At 43.5% G+C, this 25,637-nt stretch overlaps 1 protein-coding gene across 2 annotated transcripts in view; it reads right to left on the reverse strand.

Moving 5' to 3' along the window:
* Positions 1-25,637, reverse strand: part of LOC135212554 (large ribosomal subunit protein mL64-like) — a 146,909-nt gene that overhangs the window by 2,823 nt on the left and 118,449 nt on the right. For both annotated transcript variants that reach the window (XM_064246092.1, XM_064246091.1), the window contains exons 2-3: positions 17,521-17,753; positions 8,727-8,826 (exon numbers count right to left, since the gene is read on the reverse strand). In XM_064246092.1, the coding sequence (XP_064102162.1) occupies positions 8,727-8,826; positions 17,521-17,753 (333 nt within the window). The remainder of the gene's footprint in view (positions 1-8,726; positions 8,827-17,520; positions 17,754-25,637) is intronic.

The raw sequence follows: 25,637 nt of genomic DNA on the forward strand, positions 1-25,637 counted from the left end.
TTCGTTCGGGGTGGGGCTTGTCCCCCCTCCCCCCCCCCCCCAAAACCCCCCCCCCCCGCGAGGGGGAACCACTACTGTGTACCCGACTCTTGCTTCCACAGGTGCTTCTGCTGTGGGGAATGATCTTGGACAGGTGTGGGCGTCATTGGGACTGCAGGGCGTGCCGAGTGTCCAGGGGCTGCTCCATCATATGACAGGGTCTGGGACGGTCACCCATGGAGTGATGACCACCACGATCTCTACTCCAGGGTATGCCGCCCCTCTTCATCTGGTATATTCCCCCCACGTGATGTCAGTGACTCCTACAGCCGCCGTGCAGGGGCCGATTGCCGCCGGTACCCAGGATGTCGCTGGCTGCTGCCCCGTCTCCTGGCCTACCTGTGCTACCTGCCGTACCTGCCGCTGATGCTGTGCTGGCTGTTCCTGCCGCTCCTGCCGTTCCTGCTATTCCCGCTGTTCCCGTACCTGCCGATGTCATCCCAGTCCACGGTGTTGCTGCCCCAGATGCTGGTCTGTCCGGACAGGTGCAGCCGGGCCCTGTTGCTTCGGCAACAGCAGCCCCGCCTCCATCCTGGATGGCTGACCTCACGTCTGTCCTGAGGAAGCTGATGAAGAAGAAGAGGAAGAGGAGGAAGGTGTCGTCGTTGTCTTCGTCGTCTGCAGCCGCCTCTTCCCCTTCGACTTCCAAGGCTACCCAGCCGCGGAAGAAGAAGGCTGCCTCCACCCCTCCTGAGAAGGCTCCTTCGGGAACTTCTCAGGGCCCGTCCCACTCCGGTGGGACGGGGGGGTCCTTCCGCTGGTCCTCCTGCTCCTTCGGGAGTAGGGCCCGTCTCTCCTTCCGCAAGGAAAAAGAAGACGGGGACCAGAGGGGTACCAGCTAACACCGGTACTTCCTCGCCTGGTGCTAGAGGTTCCGCCGCTACACCAGGTTCTGTCTCGGCCTCTCGTCCGCGAGAGGTACCGAGTGTACGATCACCCACGGGTGGCCGTGCAGCTAAGACCAAGACGCCAGAGCTAACTCGGCGCCAGGATCACGGCACGGATTGGAAGGCTGGCAAGAGCCACTCAGGTGACTCTCGCCAGGCCAGCGGCCACTCTCATAGCGACCAGCCGGTCACCCAGGTTGACGCGACGGTCCCAGACTGGCCACAGGCTGAGGCTGTGAAGAGGTCCCCCCGATCGCTGGCGCCAGTGGTTCAATGCGTCGTGAGGACACGCACTGGTCTCACCGCGACAGTGGTCTCTGCAGGTCTCCTGACCGCCGCTCCAACAGGGACTGGACGGGTAGGGGGACCAGCAGCAGTTCCTCTGACGCATGAGATCGGGGCCGCTGTTCTCAGTCCAGCCGCTCTCCCCAGGGGAGCGGCGCGACCAGGCCTGCAGCTCAATGGCGATTGCCTGCAGCCCCCCCAAGCACACCGGTTCTGCCGGCGAGCGAGGGGGGAGCGTCAGGTCTTCCTCTCCTGTTCCTCCAACTTCCTCGGGTTACACCGGGAAGGGCGAGATAACAAGGAGTGATCGTAAGGGGCGCGCCCCCAAACAATGGCCTACGTGCCAGGCACGGTCCTCGGATCGACCAGGTCATACCCGCAAGTGGCAGGAGGAGACCGGGAGGGGTCTGCCGCTGTTCCTCCCTCTGAAGGAGGAGGGTCTCGGGAATCACTCTTGCTGGAGGGGCTTGATGGTCCTACTCCTCAAGATGCGGGTATTCCTGAGATCCAGAGAAATTTTGCTGAGGTCATTGTGCTGATTCGTCAGCACAACGACCTCGGGGAATGATCGCCAGCCGCTGGTCCAGACCAGCAACTCGACATAAGACCAATGCTCCGTTTCCTTGGTCCAGCTTTTCTCCAAGAAGCCGCTGGTCCAGACCTGCAGCTCAATCGCCACCGTCGGTTGGCGATCGCCTGCAGTCCTCCCAGCCTAATAGCATGCTAGTAGGACGGGTAGGAGCATCAGGTCTTCCTCACCTGTCCCTTCAACCTCCTTAGGCTACACCGGGAGGAACAAGGCAAGCAGGAGTGACTGTGAAGGTGGGGGGGCTGGCAAGGACGTGACGGTCCGTCTGGACCACGCATTCAAGAGAACATGGCGCGCTCCCCCTTCGGTCCTCTTGAGAGGTTTCAGCCTCGACGAGGACTGGGATGTGTCGGAGGACGGTATCGGCTCTCTCCTGTCAGGTGCTCCATCAGCCCCACCCAGACGACGTTTACGGTGGCGGCAGACACTTAACCTACAGTACGAGTTCGTAACCCTCCTTGGGAAAACGTTTTCTCCTGACAATACATTTTTCCAGACTGAGGCCATCGCCGCAAGGTGATGGCTGCTCGTACTTGCTTCTCCAACTGCTAGTTCCGCTGGGAAGGTGAGCGAGTATCCAATTCCTCCCCCATTGCCTCTCTCCTTACGGCTACGAAGGAAAGGGGAGGGATCCTGCAGAGTTCTCTGTAGGATTCCACGTTGGGGACTGCGTTCCTGGGGGGGGACCTTCGGGTCCTACCTGACGTAAGTCCCCGTCATTGAGGAAGGATCCTGTCCCATCCTCGATTTCTACGGGAATCGGGAGGACCACCAACCAATGATCGTCTGACGAATTCGGTGCGAGTTTCGCTGAACGCTTAGAATTCTGCGGAATTTCTAGCACTCTCAGAGTGTTCGAGTTTTTTTACGATCTGCAGACACTTGGGCGAAACCATGGTCCAGAGTGGGCTAGATCAGAATCCCCGATACAGTGGTCCCCCCGTATTCGCGGGGGATGCGTACCAGACCCCCCCGTGAATAGTTAGAACCCGCGAATGTTTGGAACCCCTATAAAAATGCTAAAAACAGCCTATTTTGTTAGTTAAAACTCAAGAAAAACCCACTAAAAATGTTCATACTTGGTTTTTTTAATAGTTTTACCACAAAAAGTGCATTTTATGATGAAATTCATAAAAAAACCCAGGAATTTGTGGATATTTATCATAGAAAAATACCACGAATGCACAAATTTTCCGCGAATAATGCGGGGAAACGTTCCCCAGAGAAATCCGCGAATGTGTGAGTCCGCGAATCTGGAGAACGCGAATACGTGGGGTCCACTGTAATTGTTACTACGATAATTGGGAATCTCGCCGAATGCTCGAATTCCTGGAATTTCTAGCGTTTGGAAGAAGCACTGCTGCTGAAGGAAGAATATCTCACAGTAGGCAACCAACTCTGGGATAGAGAAGAACGGACGGGAACATCCAGTTTGGCTTGAACTATCGTCTTTGGTATTCTGTTATCACCATTGAAGCTTTCCTTTGGGGAAGACTTCTCCTTCACTCTCTTGATTAGAGAACGAAGGGTGTTGGCTTCCAATCCTTATTCTCATTCCTCGAAAGAAAAAGAATTTAGGATGGAGGTCGTTGTACAGGAACCTACAAATATGCTACGTATATTACCCTCGCGACATGATTCTGTTAATCAGTTGAATTGTCCGGGGTGTAGGCGCATACCGTAGTTAATTCTACGGATTGTGACCGAGACAAATAGTATCCTAATTGAACTGCAACTCGGGACTGCCTGCAACCTCCCAGGAGTTACCAGTTTCAATTTTAAGAAACTTATGGTATTGTCACGACAACACCACCTCAGCTTTTGTATTTACCGAAATCCGTTTCGTTGAAATATAATTGCTCGAGCATATATTTTTTTACATCGATGATTCTAGCCGAACGCATTCCTTCATGGAATGGATTACCTGGCAACTCAGGAAGACGAGTGAGCAAGAGCTAACTGTGTATTGGACTGCCGACGGCAGCCCAGTACCAGCTGGCTCTCCGAGATGCATGGCCGGTTTATGTCTCTCTCCCCTACAATGATTGACTGCCGAACCGTATCTCTGCCCGACAATCACAGACTTAGGTCTCTGATTGACGGGGATTCTCGCATACATGAATGATCATCTACTGCATCGCCTTGGAGCATTGCAAGAATTTTCAACAGAGATATCTCTTGGACTCTTTCATCTTTCTGTTTACCGCACGGTAACAGAAGTCTGTAGCCTAGTCTCCCACTGCATCACACCCCTGCGATAATGCGGAATGATTTCTTCAGACATCTGAGTTTGTCTTCTAAAATATCTCGTATTCGTAGGTGTGCAATTGTTCATTGTTCACCCCGAATTACAGATGTATACGGAAGACATCGCCTCCTGCCCTGCCAACTCTACTTCCAAATGATCAGCCCATGAGAAGCAGTTCTCCAGGCAGTACTTCCCTGTGTTTTCTTTACTGAAAAACGCCCCGCTTTCATTGCAACCACGACTCCTCACCGGACAGCAATGAAATAGCGGTTTAGAGTTTTCAGTCCTTTGTAAACACAGGTTCAGAATCTTGAGAATCCTCTCGATTCGGCTGTGAAGACATAGGTTACATTCACCCTCCACCTTCATCTTCAACGGCACACAGTGTTGTTTCTCCTTAGCTGAGATTCAACTACTATGAGAATGTCTTGCCATCAGGGACCTCGGTCTCTAGAAGGCAACTGACTTTCGCCTGTTGGGCACATGTCTTACGAGAATCATCACCTCGCCGTCCGGCATCGGTGGTAAAAAAATAGACGATTTGTATGGTCTCTCAGCATAACCTGCTCAGATGCTTGGATAACTTGCCTCACACTCCGAACTCAGTCAGTCGGCAGCTGTCAGAGCAGGACTTGGTTCGGTTGTTCCAGATCAATCATTACTTTGTCCTAATAGCTTGTCCCAGTACCCATACCATCGACACCCACCATGGAGTGTCGGTGTCCTATCCACTACAGAGAAGGACAGACTTCGCTGCAATGGGATACGAGAATGCGAGACACTTCGCTGGAGACGGATAGACCAGTATGGGTATTGGACATCACCGAAGTCGAGAAGAGGGATAGGTCATAGCGACTATTCCCTTCTTTTCCTCTGAGTGAACTGCATGGCTTTTCCTGCAAAGTCAAGCATCCAGGGGATGGGGATCTGTGACGCTCGATTTCGTACCGAACTTCGTAGCGAAGACTCAAAAGCCTTTGGTCCCTGCCGATCGGTTCGAGTCCTTTACAATCCCCTCCCTAATGGACTTCACCGCCTTCGATGCAAAGGAGATACTGCTTTGTACTGTGAGGGCGCGATGGCGCTATCTGAAGAGAACTCAACACCTCAGGTCTGAGTGTTGACGCCTCTTCGTTAGCACCGGGATGACCAAGAAAGAAATATACAGGAACACTCTTTCTTTCTGGCTGCGTGAGGTGATCAGGAGGGCGTACGAAGCTGATGGTAGCGACGACATCCGTACCCTTCGTCCGAGAGCCCACAAAGTCAGGGGTCTGGTTCAACCAGACCACATGCACCTCCTATCTTCAGGATATAGCCCACAGCTCCTTGGACACTTGTTCCTTAGGACCCGTGGTGGCGGCTCAACACGTTGTGTAGCTAACCCAGACCCTAGCAGGCTGAACAGCATCGATTCCTGGTGTGACTGTAGAATGGATGACTGAATGAGAGTGTGACTGGCTCCTCTTTCCCATCTTTTTCTCTCTTCTACCTGTGGGCAGAGGGACACGGTCGTCACCCTGCTGGAAAGGATGAGATGCAGGTAAGCTACTCGACCGAGCCCCATCCTATCCCTTTCACTAGGGATAGGAGTGAATATCCACCACTTCCCCCAACAAGGGGGGGGGGGGGGGGGGGGGCAAGGGGGGGGGGGGGGGGGGGGGGGGGGGGGGGAAGTGGAAGCCAACAAGAGACAAACTCATAACTTTATGTTGCCTCTTGCAAACAGGAACAAGTTCTTGCTTGCTAGTTTTAAGAGATAAGCTTGCCTCTCTCTTATCACTTGGATCCAGAGGTCTGACCATTGGTCCTGCGGTGCACACCCCGATCAATTGGACAGAGGCTAGGATACCCTCCCGAGCTCTTAAGACCAGGGAAGCAATCCAAGGTTGGGCGAACACCAGTCTGTTCACAAAAGACTCAGATTCCTCCCACCAAGAAGTGAGTCTTCCTATTGTAAAAGGAAACCGAAAGGTTTGTCTAACCATGGCCGGAAAAAACAAATGACAATTTTGTCCAAAATTGCATTTTTCCTAACTATACAAACCTGAGGTCCTTTTACATATAGTCCCACCTCATGCCACCCCTCACTCTACATTGTTTTGCCTGGGCCTAAAGCATAAGTGATTCTTCACCTCCCAGTCGCGTGGCGCGCGCACTGTCGGACAAGCAGTTAACTACCAAACTCCCTTGTTCGAAGCTTACGACTGTCCAGCTGCCGCTAGTTACCTTCCTATTGTAAAAGGACCTCAGGTTTGTATAGTTAGGAAAAATGCAATTTTGGACAAATTGTCATATTAATGATAGTTTCTGATGTAATACTGTCTTAGAGCTGCAACAGAAAAAGACCTCTGACTGACATTCAACTCAGCAAACTGAACAGTACTGGATATAATTAGCCTTTGGATTAGAGACATATTGGGTTGACAAGCAGACAACTTCAACACTAGTGTTGAGCTTAAAATACGTTCCCTTCACTGGGAGGCATCTTTTGATTTCAAGAAAAAAAGTCTAATGAAAGCATTCTAGGAAGTGTTTGGTGGTCCACACCTCATGCATCCAAAAAGGAAAAATTATTTAAGACAATTTGTATTTTTCATAGCTACAAACCTGAGGTCTTAACAATAGGATAATTTCTAGCGCCTAGCTGGATCCGGTTAAATCGCAGATGAAAGCAAGGAATCTTGTGGGTAACGCGTACGTATATCGGGTGAAGAGTGGTTAAGGACCACGCACCCACGCCACCGCATCAGCCTTTTCTTAACTGCCTGGACGAGAGCTGTGGTTGACTTCTCTCGGCCTTTACCCGGTTCATTGCCCGTTTCACTTGTGTTTTAGTGTGTGTGTGCAGTTATTATGGCTTCTTCTGCTCCATCTTGGCCTCGTCAACGTGTGTGCCCCGGAACTCCAGGTTTTCCGCGTTCTCGTTTTTTTGGCTTCGGCTGCGACCAACCCCCATGTCACTTGTAGTAGGTGTTGCTCTAACGTTTGTACTATAACAAACCCCTGCATGGAATGCTTGTGCATGGCCTAGAGGCAGCAGGAATTTGACATTTCCCCTCAGGGCTCAAAGGTTAGCAACTTTATATAAAGAGGCTGCCCTGATATCATACCCAATGGTATTGGGACAAAAGGGCAGTTTCAATCTCTCTCCTCCTGTCCAAAAGCCAGATATCTGATTTTTTTCTAGCAAATGGCATTATTTCCATAACAGGGCAGTTTCTTGGGCACTAAATGCCTGCTCTATTTATATGATCTTGCTCAATACACTTTGTGATGGCGTTGGAAACTACTTAGTTGCTTCTTTGTCAGCATAACCTGTTTCCCTATAATCTTGACATTTTGCATCTGAACCCTTCCTGAAATTTTCAAACCAACCTTTACTGGTTCTGAGATGTGCAGAGCTAGATCTTTCACCTTCCACCTGCCTTGTGGATTCTTGTAAGGACATGGCATTTCCTCAATTAAAAAACTCTAGGGAAAACTTTTTTGAAGCAATCTGTCCCTGCAGAAAATTAACTGTTTCCTCATCAGAAAGAGAAGAATTTTTGTACATGATGCAATGGATTTTGCACCTGCTGCTTTAGCTACATCAATGGTTACATGGACTGACTTGTTTGCATGCACTTTATGATACCATAATGGTGGGCAACCTTAGCATATCAGTTCACAGGACATGGGAACTCTACAATGCAATCTTTTTTTCCATGCTCTTCACTTCTTTGGTCCCTTGGAAGCACTTTTAGCAGCACAAAAAGCTTTACACTTTAGAAACATTATTGAATTTACGATTTTACAGCTTTAACACACTAACAATATAGGAACTGCAAAAAATTACTGATCACTGAATGCAACAAACATGGGAGTGAGGTTGGGACCTGAGACGACAATGCTGGCATTCCCTATCAACACAACTATTAATGAAATTGAGTAAGTATAACATTACTTTTGGTAAATTAAATATTTTAAATATTTGTAGTAAGATTTTTAGTTTCCTCTGCATTTCCAATGCTATGTAAATTACTGCAGCTGCCTTTCTTTACATTTTGCTTAACTATGGACAATGTTACATGCAGTCTGTAAGTGTATAAGTACTTATTGTAGATTCTTTACTAAATATGATTTGTTTTAGACAGTACAGTACTGTTTTTATTGTAAAGTATACTAATACTATGAACATCTTGCATTTGTGGCTGACTACATTTATTTTTCTTTAATTTTCTCGCATAAGTAAGTCAACAGCAGGTTAATGAATCATCGCAAAGTGCCAACCCCCCAAAAAATATTCTGTGTAATTGTTGATAAAAATTCTACCCATAACTGAATCCATGAACCCTGCACCCTGAAAATTTGGGGATCAATTCCTTAATGCAATCCTGAAGAAAACATATGGGGTTGTGAACAACCAAATATTTACAGTCAAGTAAATGTATAGTGCATACATTTTGCAGCAATACTTGGGGGTGGGGGACTACTGTTGGAGTAGTTCCCCTTCTTCATTTCAATAACTATACTCCTAGTTGCATTACATTTGAATACAAACTTACCATCATATACTAAGTGATAAAATGCATAAACGAGGTTTGTATCTGAGTAGGAACACTACATACAAACTCATTAATTCTACAAAGAAATGCAAACAAATTTAGCACAAGAAATACGGATAAAAATGACTTACTTTTGCCTCCTGAGCTAGCCTCAATTTATTTTGATAACGCTCTCTTACTTCTCTTTTCCAATCCTCTAGTTTAGTTACTTTTAGAGCAAGCTCCTGCTGTCTGTAAACAGTGAAAAATAAAGGCAATTTAATAGCACTACAAATTACACAATGCACATACATTCCAGATTTTCTAGCATTCCTCTGTTGTTTTGGAACATCAACCCTTGCATGTCAGATTTATATACCACCAACTATTTGATACATTCTACAATACATCTTAGTAAATCTCTAAGGTCTATGATGATTACGGTCAACTGAAAAAAAGTATGGCCACTTTACTCAAACTATATCTGCAATAAAAAATCTGTGTTCATTTAACAACTAAAAAAAAATGTACCACATACAGAAATTCTATAGTATTATTCTGCTTGCTAGTCTCCATATTTATATACATATAACTTTATTTTATTCCCTTAATTAACTTCCCATGACTTCCCATGGACTTCCATATAAGCTGAAAAGGAGATAATGAAGAGTAAAATTAATAAATAGAAGAAACATCAAGTGTTAAAATAACAGTTTAGGTAGCTTAAAGAATCAGGTTTCAATTCTATTTATCTTCAGGATGATTCTAGATGTACTCCATAGCACATAGCTCCTAATGTAGCAAGAAACAGTACTGAGCTAAGAATAAATAATGACAAAATTATATTACAAATTGAAAGGGAAATTGGGAAAAAGGAAAAAAAAAACACAATAAGAAATAATAATTTTGCCAGAATCAAATTACTAAAGAGGCACAAAGAAGCCATGTCAATTTTTTTCAAATATTTCTGACGGAGCAACAGTGGGCAGGTGAGCATAGGTGGGAGATGAAAAAAATGAACAAAAAAATTGTAAATAATAAACTTAATTAAGAGAAATGATATTGTTATTGTACAATAAGTTTCATACATACTTACCTGGCAGATATATACTTAGCTATAGACTCCGTGTCCCCGATAGAAATTCGAATTTCGCGGCACACGCTACAGGTAGGTAGGTCAGGTGATCTACGGCCTGCCGCTGGGTGGCAGGAATAGGAAACTATTACCTTCTAAGGACAGATTTTTCTCTTCCACCTGTCTCCTGAGGGGAGGCTGGGTGGGCCATTCAATCGTATATATCTGCCAGGTAAGTATGTATGAAACTTTATTGTACAATAACAATATCATTTTCATACATTCAACTTCCCTGTCAGATATATACTTAGCTGATTGGCACCTTTGGCGGTGGGTAAGAGACAGCTAATTACTGATTAGACAGGTAAACAACATACGTTGTAGGTAATAAATAAATAAAACCTTGGTTCCTATGTGTTTAGACGAAGGGTTGACCTCCTAGCTATTGCTAGGAGTCTGCTTCGTCTCAAGAGCCTCAGCGAGGATGTGACCTATGGCTAAGAGTTCTTGTAGATCTGTCAATGGGGTCTTATCCACTTACTTGACAGAATCTAATGGTTATTTGTCAAAGGGGTCCTATCCACTTACATGACAAAACACCTATGCCTACTGGCATAATTAAGGAGCACAACACCGATCCCGATCACCTGATCCTAACACGAGGGTTTGTGCTTAATTTGAAAAGAGCTATCCCCAAACTCATTTCAAATAACCCAAAGAAAATAGTATACTTATGTTAAAATAAAATTTTTTAACTCACTAGTTAAGGATCAGTGTCGGCTCCCTATCCCAGCAACATATCGTAGACACGTAACCAAGAGAGAAGGATCTCTCATAGGTCAACTTGACCTCCTTCGTGCAAAGAGAAGACAACACAGAGTTGCATCTCCCGTAAATTACAGCTAATATGTCTCTCACGACATATTGTTATGGAAAGAACAAGAATTGTTAAAAGCTCGCACTTCAAGCGCTTTTAATTCTCAGCTGTTTGAAGGAATCATCAAGTTACTTAAGAAGTGCTTTAGAGATCACACTGTTCCAAAGAAGACCAGGGCTTTCTTTTGAAATTGATCTCTTCCTGGATGAAGCCTAGAGCCTGGCTTGTTGCCTGGCTGGCGCCTCGCGCCTGGCTGGCGCCTCGCGCCTGTCTGACCTGCCTCGCGCTTGTTCTGGCGCATGTTGCTTGCCTGGCGCCTGGCGCCTGGCTAGCGCCTTGCGCCTGCCTGGAGCCTCGCGCCTGGCGCCTGGCTGACTTCTCCCCACTTGCTGGAGCTTCGAGCTTGTTAAAGAGTCTCGAGGAAACTGGCGATGCCCACATCGGACACTTTTCCGATTTATTTGCCTCTAGCGCATCTGCGCCAGGCTGGAGGCACGCTCCTTCTCCTCATCAGACAATGACAGTGTTTATTTGGACTGTCTTCCTCTGGCGTCTTTACGCCTGTTCTGGTATTTTGGCGCCTGATTGGCGCTACATTGTCCGAAAGTCCTTAACATCCACAATCGTTATCAGGAGACTGGAGAAGGGTGGAAGAAATTCTTTCACTTTGAGCTTTTGGTCTCTCGGTAAGGGGAGGTGATTGTAATCAGCTACATCCAGTAGACGATAGGATATCTAACCGTACGAGAGATAAGAGTCTTCCTCCGAGGAGGGTCCTTCTTGAATACTTCCGTGCTCACGAGATCTCTTCTTACATGTTGAAGGGGTGTCTCGTTGCAGAATCTTCCCTATCCTTGCCCGAAGGAAGGGAAGAAGCCTGGAAGTCGAAGGAGACTCCGAGCTGAAATTGGGAGTACTCCTGATTTCTAGCTCTTTATTGTATCCCTCTGAACACCTTCTGGGAAGCATTTCGAGCCGTCATCGCATACCAAAGACTCTGTAGGCAAACGTTTGAACCATTCTACTGTAGATGAAAACGTAAGTACTCTGCCTGGACAACGAAACCTCTATCTGAAAACATTGAATCAGGAATAGGGGGTTTCAGTTCTTTTGCTAGACATACTATGCTGGCAAGAACCCATTGTCTAGTCTCCATAGAATCTGATGCGAGATTCCAATGCTCAAAAATTCACTTGTCTTCTTGGTCGTTTAGGACCCAGAGAAACAAAGAATTCCCTCATAAAAATTTCTCAAAGAAGTTTGATGAGGAGCAGTTCCATCTTGTCGGAACATGGAATCTGTGGCCACAAAAAAAGATCCCATTAGAAGTACATGATATCCTACTCTTGTCATATTAAGGTATATATCGTATAAGTCCCGAAGATCTTAATCCTCTGCTATCTCCAATTCCCTTTGTAGAGACAGAGTATAGCCTTTTACTGCGTTCTTTAATAGCAGATATATACAAAGGTGATTCTTCCCTCTGAAAGGGAAGAAAAAACCGCTATGTGGTTCACAGAGGTATCGGAAGAGGACAGTTTCCTCATTCCCTCTAGCACGATCTGCAGCAATTCTATGTCTAGGCCATGACTATTGTCATCTAAACTTGAAAAATCCTCATTTATGTCCACTTCTGGTCAGTCTGCATGCAGACAGACTCAGAGTGGAGAGGTTGTTAAGGTCCATTTAATAATAGATGCTGATAGAATATCCAGACTCTCTTGGAAAATGACTTCCAAAACAAATGCATGCTTGAGAAGAACGTGGACCTCTGTGAATCCAACCTCTCTGAAGCCAAAAATGAGGCATAAAGTATTATCCTCTCTTTCTTTGATGCCCTTTATCTTAAATTCTGTAAAGAATTTATATTTATATTTAGGGGAAAAAAAAGACTATAGTATATTCCCCTTTCTATAAAATAAAGATGGCGTATATTGCTACCTCTCTTGGTTCGAGGAAAAGGAAGCATTCTATAGGAAGCCTGTTCGTCTTTCTACCTTGCTAAGAGATCTATGAAGAAGACTTTCCGCAGGTTCTCACAACTCTTTCCAATAAATGTTAGACATACGTTAACAGTTATTATCGTCGATCGAGAAGGTTCTCACGGACATGAAATATCTTGCATCGAACCTCTTAAGGATCGTTACGTTCCCTGTCTGTTTTCCAAATAGGTTCTCTTTTTTAACGCGGACAGGAGCGAAAAAACAAGAGATTCTCGATGCTCTTTGCGATATGAGAGAGTGATAAAAAGGGTAACGAAATCAGGAACGATTCTTGCCGTTACCGAGCCTGCTGTCCGAGAGGCTACTGGATTCTTAGGTTAATAACTCGCTAAAACGAGAAAATATCTTGGATGGTGCTCTTGGCCCATTGCGCCAGGCTGGCGCTTCTGGCGCAATTTTGCGCTAGGCTGGCGCTTCTGGCGCAATTTTGCGCCAGGCTGGCGCTTCTGGCGCATTGCGCCAGGTTGGCGCTTCTAGCGCTTTGCGCCAGGCTGGCGCTTTCTTCTAATTCTCTTTATGTTATGTGTCAGAACATCTGTGCCTTTATGGTACCCGACCTCCTTTCACATGTTAATTCCGTTCTTAGTAGGAAAAAAACTCTTATATACGAAGTATAGTCCATTCAGGGAAACCTTTTCTGCCACGAAGAGAATGTTTCCCATCCCCACTCATCCATCTTCTCTTGAGCAAATATCCGATTCTAAAAAGGTTGTGTGCGTTTCTCGAAAGACTTGACCATACCGTAGTCTTAAAGTGAATTCTCTACGACATCCATCTTCTCACTAAGCATGTATTCTAATAAGCCATGCTTTCGTAAGCATGAGAGCATTATATAATATAATGTTCTACTGCTTAGAATCCTTTAATAATGTTACCTACGGTAAACAGCATTGAAAGGTTATAATATCTTTCTTATTGAAAGCTTCTTAGCAAAAGGCAGACAATATTTTATTTGTGTTAGCTTAACTGTCTCCTCCATTCGAGACTAAGTCCATGATTGTGGGGGGATATACGGTTAACCATTCGATCCCGTTGGAGAGAGATGTAATCGACTAATCATGACCGAGAACCGGATGGTACTGTATTCAGTATTGGGCCTTAGAATGACAGCCCGGCAGTCTCGCTCGCTGCCTGACTGCATTCATCATGAGTTGCCAGTTACTTCATTCAATGAAGGAATATAATACAATTATTCTCGAGCCTAAGGAAGCTCTTAATAATGCAAATTTAAGCCAAACAACCTTTGTTAAATACCGAAGCTGAGTAGGTATTGTCGTAACAAACCTTTTAAGCGAAGTCCTTACCAGGAAAAAACCTGTAAGGATATAGATAATTCCGTAGCGAACCACAAAGGCAACTCTGGTATGGGTATATGACTTGTCATTCAGTAGTCGTATACAGCAAGTCTTGCTACTACATTCTTTTCCAGAGAGAGAAAAGGAAATCTTGCCCTCTTCGTTCTTTTCATCAATAAACACGAATTAGTATTAGTCGAAAGAGATCGCAATGAAAACTCTAGGATCGAAGAGAATCCCTCAAATTTTTATTCTCTTGGATATAAGGCCGTATTCTATGCCTCTATTATTTGGAAGAGCCTCTAATCAATGAATGAGAGCTCGTACAAATCTTGTTAATTTGCAAACGATCCTGAGAAAAAACTCTATCATCATCTAAGTCCTCCTGACAAGAATGACGGCCGCCTGTGCAACATATTGCATTCTTCTCAGGAGACAGCTGTGCTTGCGGCAGATTTCCACCCGAAACGGACATATCGTGAACAGGACGACGGCCGCCTGTGCGGCACCTTTCGTCTCTGTCCAGAGAAATCCGCTCCTGGTCCAAATCATAAAGAGACGCTTCCTGGTTGATTTCTCCGTATGATTCTTTTGAGGAAGATCTTGGCGCTTGGTGCTTAACCGTTGCCGAAAGTCCGGTTTGTTCAATGCGCTTGGACGTATCTGTCCGTCTCGGACCGTGTCGTCTGTCCGAGCTGTCCACCTCTGGAACTTGGCGCTTGGCTGGTGTCATTCCAGTACGACACCTCTGCCTGTCCGTCTTGTCCGCTTCTGGCGCCTGTCGCCCGGACGGAGTTGCCTGCGCACGACGTTTTGTCCAATCCAGGCTGTCCGCCTTGTCAAGTTGTCCGCAATCGGCACGAGTCGCTTGGACACAGTTGTCCGCATAGGAAATATCCGCCTGTCCGGGCTGTCCGCGTCTGGCGAATGGTGTCTGGTTGGAGCCGTCCGCGTAGGACACTTTTTCCTGTCCGAGTAGTCCAATTCTGGCGCCGAGCGCCTGGGTGGTTCTGTCCGACTCGGACACTCTTCGTCATTGTCCGTATGTTGCGTCTCAATCCTATGAGTTTTTCGTCCTTCTTTCTTTATTCGTCTCTGTACTCGTACGAGGAGTAGAGGAGATAAGTCTGGAGTCCAGAACGCCCGTAGGACGAGATCTCTTAACAGGAAGAAAATCGTCCTTTTCTCCTCGGAAGGTCTTTTCTCAATACTCCTACTAAAGAGGAAATTTGTTCCTGCATTTTAAGTAGGAAGTCCGTCGCAGTTTCTTCCTTTTCTTTGCCATGAATAGGAGAATGCGCTCTGGAAGGCGTAGGAGATCGAGATATTGTCCTCTTGGCTCTTTTCCTCTCGTAGGGAGAATCGTCCGGGAAACGTTCCGGGCTCGAGTCCAACGTCGGAGCTTTCCAACTCCTCTTGATCGGACACGACAGTTCGTCGGAATTCCATCCAATTCTTCGAGGGACGAATCGGAAAGACGAAAAGCACTCTTTTAGGATGCCTTTCCAATGGCGATCCTTGGCAGTCTGGGACGCTACAGATTCTGCCGAGGGGACGCCTGACCGGTGGGGATTCTCCGTAAGCTCCGTACGACTGTCGACATTCTTCTCCTCTGGGCCTGGGAGCTTGGAAGAGGTCTAGGTCTGGGAGCGAGACAGAGCCGATCGGACGCACCTCACTATTTTAGGACGCCTTTCCAATGGCGAACATTGGCAGTCTGGGACGTTCTACAGAGTCTGCCGAGGGGACGCCTGATCGGTGGGGATTCTCCGTAACCTCCGTACGACTGTCGACATTCCTTCTCCTCTGGGCCTGCCCTGGGAGCTTGGAAGAGGTCTAGGTCTGGAGCGAGACAGAGCGATCAGACGCACCCTCCACTTCAATGGGGAACACTATATTCACTTCTTACCTTTTTTAGAGCTCGCTTTTGAGCTACATCCATTATCTTCAAATTTGCATATATAAATTTTGTAGTTTCTGTGGAGTAAGAAGGTGATGAGGATGCAACAACTACTAGTATGCTAATACTCTAACTGCTCGTTAGCACAAACGCTATTAAAGCTTATAAAGTAAGCGTATCTAGTTATATGCTTTTCTGACTTCCTAAAGTAGGAAATTAAAGTTTAATATTTCCTCAATAAAGTTGTAACCTTTATTACATGTAATAATGAATAAATATTAATAATTCCCTTTATTGCAAACTATGTGAGTGTCTACCGATAATTTTTCGGTAGTTTCAATTAGTATTTTCTTCAAAATCAAAATTTCGAAGCGAAATCATTAAAAGTTAATAAAAGCGTATGCCGAACCAAAGACCCAGTACTTCCCTGCAAAAGACAGCCCAGAAGATCGATGGCGATGAAACACGAAAATCAAATCAGGAGGAACCGTAAACGTATGTTTACAGTCCAAACGATAGAGAAAAATCTGTCCTTAGAAGGTAATAGTTCCTATTCCTGCCACCCAGCGGCAGGCCGGTAGATCACCTGACCTACCTACCTGTAGCGTGTGCCGCGAAATTCGAATTTCTATCGGGGACGACGGAGTCTATAGCTAAGTATATATCTGACAGGGAAGTTGAATGTATGAAAATGCAATTTTATGTTTCTGTTAGCTGTAAAGTGTCAGTATGTGCTGTATAGTAAGCCAAAAAAATAGGGGGAACAAACCCTTAACAATTTTCTTCTTTTACTAAAAAAAAATATAATCTATTTGTCAAAAAAGCACCTGGGAACGAACCATTATTGTCGAATGTATAGTGCAGTTCATTATAAAAAGACTTCCTATGGCTAAAATAATTTTTTTTCTTTAAACTTAATTGAATAAGAAGCTAACAGGCACAATCAATTAACTATGACTAACAAAAGTGAATGTGGGTAACACTTGCAAACTCAAAATAGATTACTGGGAGCATGTACAGTGGTGCTCAAATCTCATGCAAAATTATTCTTTTTGTATCATCCAGATTCTCTGACTCAACCCAAATACTAGAGCAAAACTTTTTTTTTTTATTTGTAATGTCATACATGTCAAAAAAAAATGCGAATTCACAGTTAGCCCTATTTTCCTTATGGTTAAATAGATGATCCCTTTTATGCATTGGTATAATTCATATTCTGTGTGATTTGAACAGTTTTTTTTTTTTACGTTGCTCAGTTCAAAGTGCGGTGTGATAAGGTTAGTGGTGCCAGCAATGAAACCCCATTTAACATGCTCCTCAGACTGGTCAACATAACCACGTCTGCAGCATTATGACAGTAGAGCTAATAAGCTCAACAGTCATAACAACAATTTCAAAGTAGGAATACGAATTAAAACAAGTTTTCTTTGAATGTTGAAGTTTATGCTGAGTTTAAGCTGTCTGTATGCTGCAAAATGTTTCATAGGCCTAAAGAAATAATCTAAGCCTTCTGAAATGTAATCTGTTACTAATGTTTATATTCGTAAAGATTACCTGTTCTTTGAGGAATAAAAGATGATGATGATGATTCAGTACCTAAGAGGACTGACTCATCAATTGTAACTCCCACCTAGTGTCTAATAATCCTCTGATAGTGACTCTCCCTCATCCAGCAACTGCTAGTCTCCAAAAGCATTTATCTACCAGACTACAACCAAAGTAGGGTCAGGAGTAGGAATACTAAGAAATACTATTTGTAATGTGCTGCCATATTTCAAAATAAAAATCTGACATACCTTTTCTGTATTTTAACCTCCTCCTCCTTCCGTTGTAGCTTGTCAATCTCAATCATTCGATAAATATCATCAGGATATGTCACTCTTTCCTTTTCCTTCTGTAGTTCCATCTCCTGCTTACTGGGCCATAGTAACCCAACATTGACATCACTGGCAGAGCCATAATTTCCATATAGCTTTCGCAACCGCCACAGAGAATACACTTGTTTTTCATCATCTGTTAATTGGGGAGCCTGCAAGACAGAGCAACTCGTGAAGACTCTAACAGCAACTGTATACTGTATGCTATAAATAATTCTATTTCAAGATTGTATACTACTGGTAATCATTGTAGTGCAAGTAGGGTGTAGTAAAGTACACTAATATATTTTTCCATTACAGTGCCACTGCCACACAGTCATGATGACCAACAATTGTTAATGATAAATACTATTTAAGATATGAAAAGTTTCAACCATTTGCCAAAATTAATATTCAAATTTAATTAAATTCATACAAGTTAGAGACAGGAAGAGCTGCTGAAAGAATGTTCAGTAAAAGTATGCAATAAATTTGAACTCCACTGGGCAGATGACAAAAGTAAGTTGTATAGCTGAAAAAAAATAGCATAGGAAGGCAGTGAGCTATTTATGGCAAGTCATAATCAAATCAATTCATTCTCCTCTTTACTCTCTTGGAGATTTTCTACCTGAATTTCCATCTTGTAGGGAAAAGGTCATAGTTCTTGAGGCCAAAGAGGAGTGACTTTACACTACTGTTTAGGTGAGTTTACTTGAACTGCAGTATAAAATATACATATATGTACCATTCTTTAAGGTCTTGGTTACCACAAAAAAAAAATTAAAAAATTGGTTTCACAAACATTTTTGCAAGGAAGTTATGCTTTCAAAAGAAACTTGGTATTCCTTGAAATCAGGTAGAGGCCATAGATTCTTGGATGAAGCGATGGTGATGTGGTAAAGACAAGGAGATTTAGCAAAACTTGGATACTCATGGAGAAGGAATTAGACTCCCTCAAGACTCACAAAAACCAGGTATGACATCTCTGCAGCCCTTACAGATGGATGACACTGACACGAAAATTGATTTGGGCTTTTTATTAGAGGCTTTCAGAATACTTCTTCCTAAAAGGAGAGACAGAAGAATTTGAGGAGGATGAGCTCAACAACAATGAGGTGGACGGAAAAAGACGTGTCTGCGTTTCTTCACCTTAATTCTAACATTGTCTAACACTTTCCAAACATGACAGAAGGCAGACAAGACACAAGATACCACCTGTAATCAGTACTACAGAGTATCTCCCATTAGGTTATACAACAGTGATGGAAGGCTCAACAAAAACTACCATTAGGAATGCAAAACCTTTTAGCTGAAGCTCAGCAGTCTGGAAACATGACAAAAAATTAGGCAAAAAATTAGGGTTCCCAGGAATAAGTAGAGAAGGCTATAGCCTTTTAAGGTACTCCAAAGTTCTTGGAGCAGCCAAAAGGGCGGGAAGAGTAGGAAGGGTGTATTATGAGTACACAGTGATGTCTCACCTGGAGAGATCTCAACTTGCATGTACAGGTCTTCAGTCTGTATACCCCTATCAAAGTGAGCTGTAGAGCAGGGAGAAAGGAAGGGCAATCAGCAGGAAGATACTCTAGAGGTTCAGTGGTGTCAAACATGGAGTATTCCCCAAAAATACAATGGTGAATGCCTTTTGGCGTTCTTGTGTTTCTTGCCAAACTTTTTTCACTGCAACAGATACCAGTCATAAACTCCCTACAAGGAGAATCAGGACAACACATCCAACCCCTGGCAAAATGTACAAAACTGGTGCAGATCAAGAGTCAAAGAAAACATACAAGACACAAAACCAATAATGTCCTGCCCATCTTCATTGCCCACTCACACTTTTTTGAAGCAGCATCCATCTTTCAAACACAACACTATCTAGAGATCCCCCATGTGCACCACCCACCCTTCTTGATGAATATGATAGCAGAAGCATCTTTGAAAGAAGACGTTCATAGAAACTCCAGCCACAGGGTCAGGTCCTCCCTTACCCATGACTCAAAGGTGTGAGGCAAGCAGGAGGACACTTGACACTAACATATGCTGATGTTACAGTTTTGAGGATGAGCCTTTTAAATACCATACACAGAAGGCATGAACATGGCCACAATACCTTTAACATTCCCATGGACTTGAAAGAGACTTGAAAGGATCAAATTGTTCTGACAATCAGGACACCTCTTTTCTGTTGCTGCCTCAACTGTACTTTTTGGAAAGCTTAACAAGGAACCCAAGACTGATTCATTCTACTGGACAGGACTGCTCTCAGCTGGTAAAAGAGCATGGCTATAACAGACATCCGAGGACAAACATTGCCCATAAGATGCATGTGGGCTGGAATTGAAGTCAATGCCATTCCTCCTGACACCAACAACCTCCAGAACTCAACCCTCTCATCTTCAGGTGAGACTTCAGTAATGGCAAAGTCAGCAGGCATATTCAACCGAAGGTCAAACCACATTGCTGCCTGGAAAGAGGTCATAGTGACTAGTACTCCATAACCAAAATGAAAGGATTGCCTTATTTGAGTCTTTCCAGGAAAAGGCATTTTTAAGTCTGCAAACTGACAAATCAGCCTGAGCAAAAGTAGTCTCTCCATCCTCTGACACATGGAACTTCCTCTGGTGTGCACACAGTGGAGAAAAATAGCTTGTTCACACTGCTTTTGGCATCAAAAAACATTTTGAACCTTCAGAATAACGGGGATAAAAACATCTCAAAGTACTTCAGTGAACCACTAACAGTATTGCTCTCTGCCAATGGGAAAGCTCAGCATGCATGCATACCTTGGTCGTCACTGTCAGAGAGTGTGTGCAGGTCGCCTAAGAAGGCAGGGAGAGAGAGAGAGGGCAGTCCAGACGGGAGCTGATAGATTCTATGATATCCAAGGCAGAATAATCCCCCATGATGACATTATGAAAATCCTGAATTGCATAAATGATCAAGATTCCCGAAGGGATGTAGATAACCTCCTTACTGACAACATTCAATTTCATTTTGCAGACCGTATTTTGCCAGGTAACATCAGCGATGCCATAAACAGCCTACCTAATAATAAATTGCCCGGCTGTGATGGTCTTCTGCAGAGGCCCTTCAAACTCTGCCATCCGATAATTTACATTTTGCTAGCTGCCCTATTCAATGCTTGCATAATTCACCGTTTCTTCCAGTTTCTCCCTACTCTTAGTTCACCTTGATACCATTAATCAAAACAAGCTAAAGGATGCACTGACCCTGGCAACTACCGGCCGATTGCAATCACACGATCACATCGAAGATACTTGAGTCTGTTCTTCTAGTGAGACTTCTCCCCTTTCTACACACCACTGACAACCAGTTCGGGTTTAAAGCAAACCACTCAACCGACACCTGCATCTACATACTGAAAGAATTGCTGAACTACTACCTATCATCAGGGCCTCTCCTGTTTTGTTCCTTTTGTTTTGTTGTAGGATGTGAGAAAAGCATTTGACAGAGTAAACTACCTGAAGCTCTTCCTGAAGCTGCATAAAAGGGGCACACCCCTGTATCTAATTGGCATTTTACATTGCTGGTTCTCCACACAGCAATTCTGTGTCAAATGGGGTAACATATTATCTTACACCTTCGGCTCCCTAAAAGGGTCTTCGGCAAGGGGGGCATTCTCTCTCCATACCTGTTTAATACGTACACAGATGCCTTGAATGTCAAACTGAACTCGCTCCCAATCGGATGCACCGTCAATGAAACAACTATAAACAACTCTGTTACGCCGACGATATGGTTCTGATTTCCCCATCAGTGGCAAGGTCTCCAACGACTCATCGACACCTGCCGCCAATATGCAGAGGAATTTGATATAATCTACAACGAAACCAAGACCCAATGCATGTCGCTGCTCCCGAGATTGCTTAAGCATATTGCAGAACCACAAATTTTCCTCGGAAACCATCGGCTGGAATTTGTGCACGAATTTCCGTATTTGGGTGGTCACGTTATCACCGACGACCTAAAGATACTGCAGACATTGAACAGAGGCGTCGTAAACTATGTGCAGCTGGCAACATGATTGCAAGGAGGTTTGTTCTTCTGTCACCGAGACGTGAAAACTGCTGCTATTCCGCTCGTACTGCTACAGTATCTATGGGTGTTCCCTCTGGACGAACTATACCCAAGAGACCATGAGACGCATCACTGTTGTGCACAATGACATTCTGAGACGCCTCACAAACACTCCCCGCTACCACTTCCGCCACACAGATGTTCATAGAAAACTACCTGGACAATTTAAAAATCATTGTTAGGCGAACAATGTCCAGTCTGGTAACCCGAGTGAGAAAAACAGCAGCAACTTGCTCATACAAAGCATCCTAAGAGTGAAGCAAGAAGAAGATCTAAATTGTGGGAAAGATGGGAAAAGGAGGCCTTTGTCCCCTAAAGGACTTAATCTCTGTACTGGCAAGATGTCATCAGCAGTTTTTGTCATTATTACATTTATTGCTGATATTTTAATTTTTCATTATTACTGTGATTACACTCAAGTTAAAGTTTTATTTACATTTAATTTATTTTTTGTAGTTAAGCCCTCTGGACCTGACTACTGTAACCACCTAAGGTCTCTAGTTGAAAATTTGAGTTATATAATATGTGCACCAACTGTTATTACTCTCATGCATTTTTTTTTCTCACCAATATTATTACTTAAATTACCAGTATGATGATTCACTAGCTTTTATGCTACCTTCAGCTTATTGTTGGTGGATATGTGCTTGATTGATTCATTTTCTTTTTCTATTTTATCATGTCTCATGTATCTAGATTGTGTATGTAACTGTCTGTATTTTGTATACTTCAATGTATATGGCCCCCAGCCTCAAAATAAAGCATATTATTATTATTTGTCCTTCCCCCACAGCTGCTAAAACCTTTCAATACCAAGGAGATTAGCACCTCCCACAACCATACCCCAAACACCCAGTGTCCTTCACATGTTTTGTTGCTCACTTATATTGTTCTATTCTACAGTAAGTTAAAAAAAAAAAAAAAAAACATTAACATTATACATCCAATAAAATTATGATTTTATTGAAAGAAGGTTCAACCTGATGAAGTCAGCATGAGGCCTCACATACTAATTTAACCATGGCTGTTCCACCGTATTACCAATTTTTAGTGTTTCCAACTCATGCTGAGCAATAATCTACTTAAGAGAGAGTTTCCATTTCTGCAGGAAGAAACTATGATTCCCTTAACCTATTCAATCTGTATATTTATACAAGACAGCTGTAAAGAAAAAAAGGTTGTCACTGCAAAAAGAAACACAAAAGGATGTTAACATTTGCTCAAATATCCATAACATATTGAAAAATGTGATAGTCATGTACCCTGACATAGTTAACAACCACAATACTACAATATGAAATAAAAAGCATCATAAAATACATTGGGTTCATGACCACAGTAGCAGTCAAGAATTCTTGATTTAATGGCAGTTGAAAAAAGTGATGGGTTCCTAACAAGTAACTGAGCAGTATCTTGCCACTCACCTAACTGCCACCTATTAACCACCAAGCCTAATAACAGTGTTTCAATGACCATACCAGCTGCTACCAAAACTACCATTGGTCCTTACTAAAGATAAAACTTTACCCTCACAGTTGCCCTGGAAAATTCTTACTTTGATACCAAGCTCATGTTGCATGTACAACATGTTTAGTACCAGCTACTCATATATAAAGATGGTATATATATATATATATATATATATATATATATATATATATATATATATATATATATATATATATATATATATATATATACAGGCAGTCCCCGGGTTACGACAAGGGTTCCGTTCTTAAGACACGACGTAACCCAAAATCGTCGTAAGCCGGAACAACGTTGTTGAAACATGTCCACAGGGAAAATTTCACTAATTTGCAATTTTTCTTAGGGCCGTATCTCTAAAATTATCACTAATTTACTTTTTTTCATGTGCAACACTTGTGTATTCACAAATTACTGTATATTTTCATTAAAATACAAGAGAGAGAGAGAGAGAGAGAGAGAGAGAGAGAGAGAGAGAGAGAGAGAGAGAGATTACATAAAACCATTAAATTCGTTGACCATTGTATGACATTGTTACTTTCCCTCCAGCTCCGAGTGTCATTGGAGTTATGAGGTAGGGAAATTAGATACAGAAAAAGACGAAGGGAAGAATTTTCTTTTGAAATTAAAGTGGGCGCTGAAAGTCTTTGCACCCCTGAAGGCTGCGTAAAGACTTTCAGCGTCTTAAAGAATCCTCCATATCAGTCATGGAAAATGCCTGAGAGAAAAAATGACTAATTGCACCTTTATTGTTTCCACTGTGTCCTTGATTAAGGAACAATAACTGATCAGTAGCTCATTAGCCGTGTGTAAGTCGGTTTTTTTTTGCTGGCACTCCTGTCAGGATTTGTTCGTCTCGTGGTGTTGCCCTTGTGTTGCCAATCCCTGTGCCTTTATGCGTAATGGTGGGTCTTATACTTCTAGGGATGATCGTGTAAGGGTCATCAGTGTTTTGAATTAGGGTTGAAATGGTGCTGAAATTGTGCGGCCAGACGGATTTGAAGCGTCGAACAGTCAGAACATTGTTGCGCGGTACAAGGCGTCAGGGAAGAAAGAGGTACCTCTTCCCGCCAAGAAGTCTGGGAGGCCCCGTTGCTGTCTGAATGATCTATTTCGCTACTGAGAAGGGAAGCAGAGCTTAATCCTTCACACAGCGCTCGTCAATTCAGGGAAGAAAACCCTGAAATTTAGGAAAGTGTAAAGTACGTACTTTACAGACGTACTTGTCATGCAAGTTGGGATTCAAGAGTGTGTGGCTCCTAAGAAGAGCAAGCTAACTGACGCCCATATTAAGAAACGAAAGTTTTTTTTTTCATAGATTTTGGTAAATGGGACGTTAATAACTGGAAAAAAGTGTTGTTTCATGACGAATCCACATTCCATTGCTCGGCAAGCACCTCAACGAAAGTTTGGCGAAGTCCCCGCCTTAACAAGTGCAGTGACAACTTATTCGTCCTCGTGAAAAGTTTCCCAAAACTTTGATGGTATGGGGTTCTATGGGTTATGAGGGAGTTGGGGAATTGTGTATATTTGAAAATAATGAACGAGTGAACCAGCACATTTATTACGTTGTGCTAAATGAATATTTAGAGGGGAGCTTTGAGAAGACAGGTGCTTCAATTCTTCAGCAAGACGGCGCACGGTGCCACACAACGCCATTGATAGGAAACTGGTTGCAGGATTGTGGTGTGGAGCTTTTAAGTGACTGGCCCCCTAATTCCCCTGATTTTAGTCCCATAGAAAATCTGTGGTCGATCATTAAAAAAACGTTTGCAGAAGGTTGACTGCTCCAATATCGAGAAACTCAAAGCCGCCATCATCGCTGCTTGGAACAGTATCGAACCAGAGATCTGTCAGCACCTCATTGAAAGTGTTCCCCGACGGCTGAAAGGCAGCTAAAGAGAACAAATTTGGTGCTACCAAATACTAGAAAGTCTAAGGTAAAACTGACACACCATTTCAATATCTTTACTAAATTTTTGCATTCCTTTACAGGTCGAAGAAGGTGCGCGTGTGTATGCGTTTGCCTAAATTGCACTGGGGTGTAAAGACTTTCGGCGCCTACTTTAGTTTTATCGTATCATTACTACTTCTATTATTATTATTATTATTCATTTATTTGAAAAATATAATAAACACGTGCATCTACCATAAAAATTCTCTCATCTCAGTAAGAAAGAGGAATTATCCTTACAAGTGAAATGGAAAGGTAATTTTCATCTCTTTAAAATATGACCATTATGAAAGATTTTGCTAATTACAGTTTTGTATTATTATTATTATTATATTATATTATTCTTATTATTATTTATTAAATAACTGAAATTATCAATAAACATTTTCTACATACTAGACCTCTCAATACCATAAAAATTCTTTGCATTCCGGTTAAGTAAGATGAGAGAGCGAGAGAGAGAGTAGAGAGTGGTTAATCTCTCTCTGTTCTTCCTCAAAAAAATACTTATAATGCTTCC

The sequence above is a fragment of the Macrobrachium nipponense genome, chromosome 41, assembly GCF_015104395.2.
Source record: "Macrobrachium nipponense isolate FS-2020 chromosome 41, ASM1510439v2, whole genome shotgun sequence".
Taxonomy (NCBI): Eukaryota; Metazoa; Arthropoda; class Malacostraca; order Decapoda; family Palaemonidae; genus Macrobrachium; species Macrobrachium nipponense.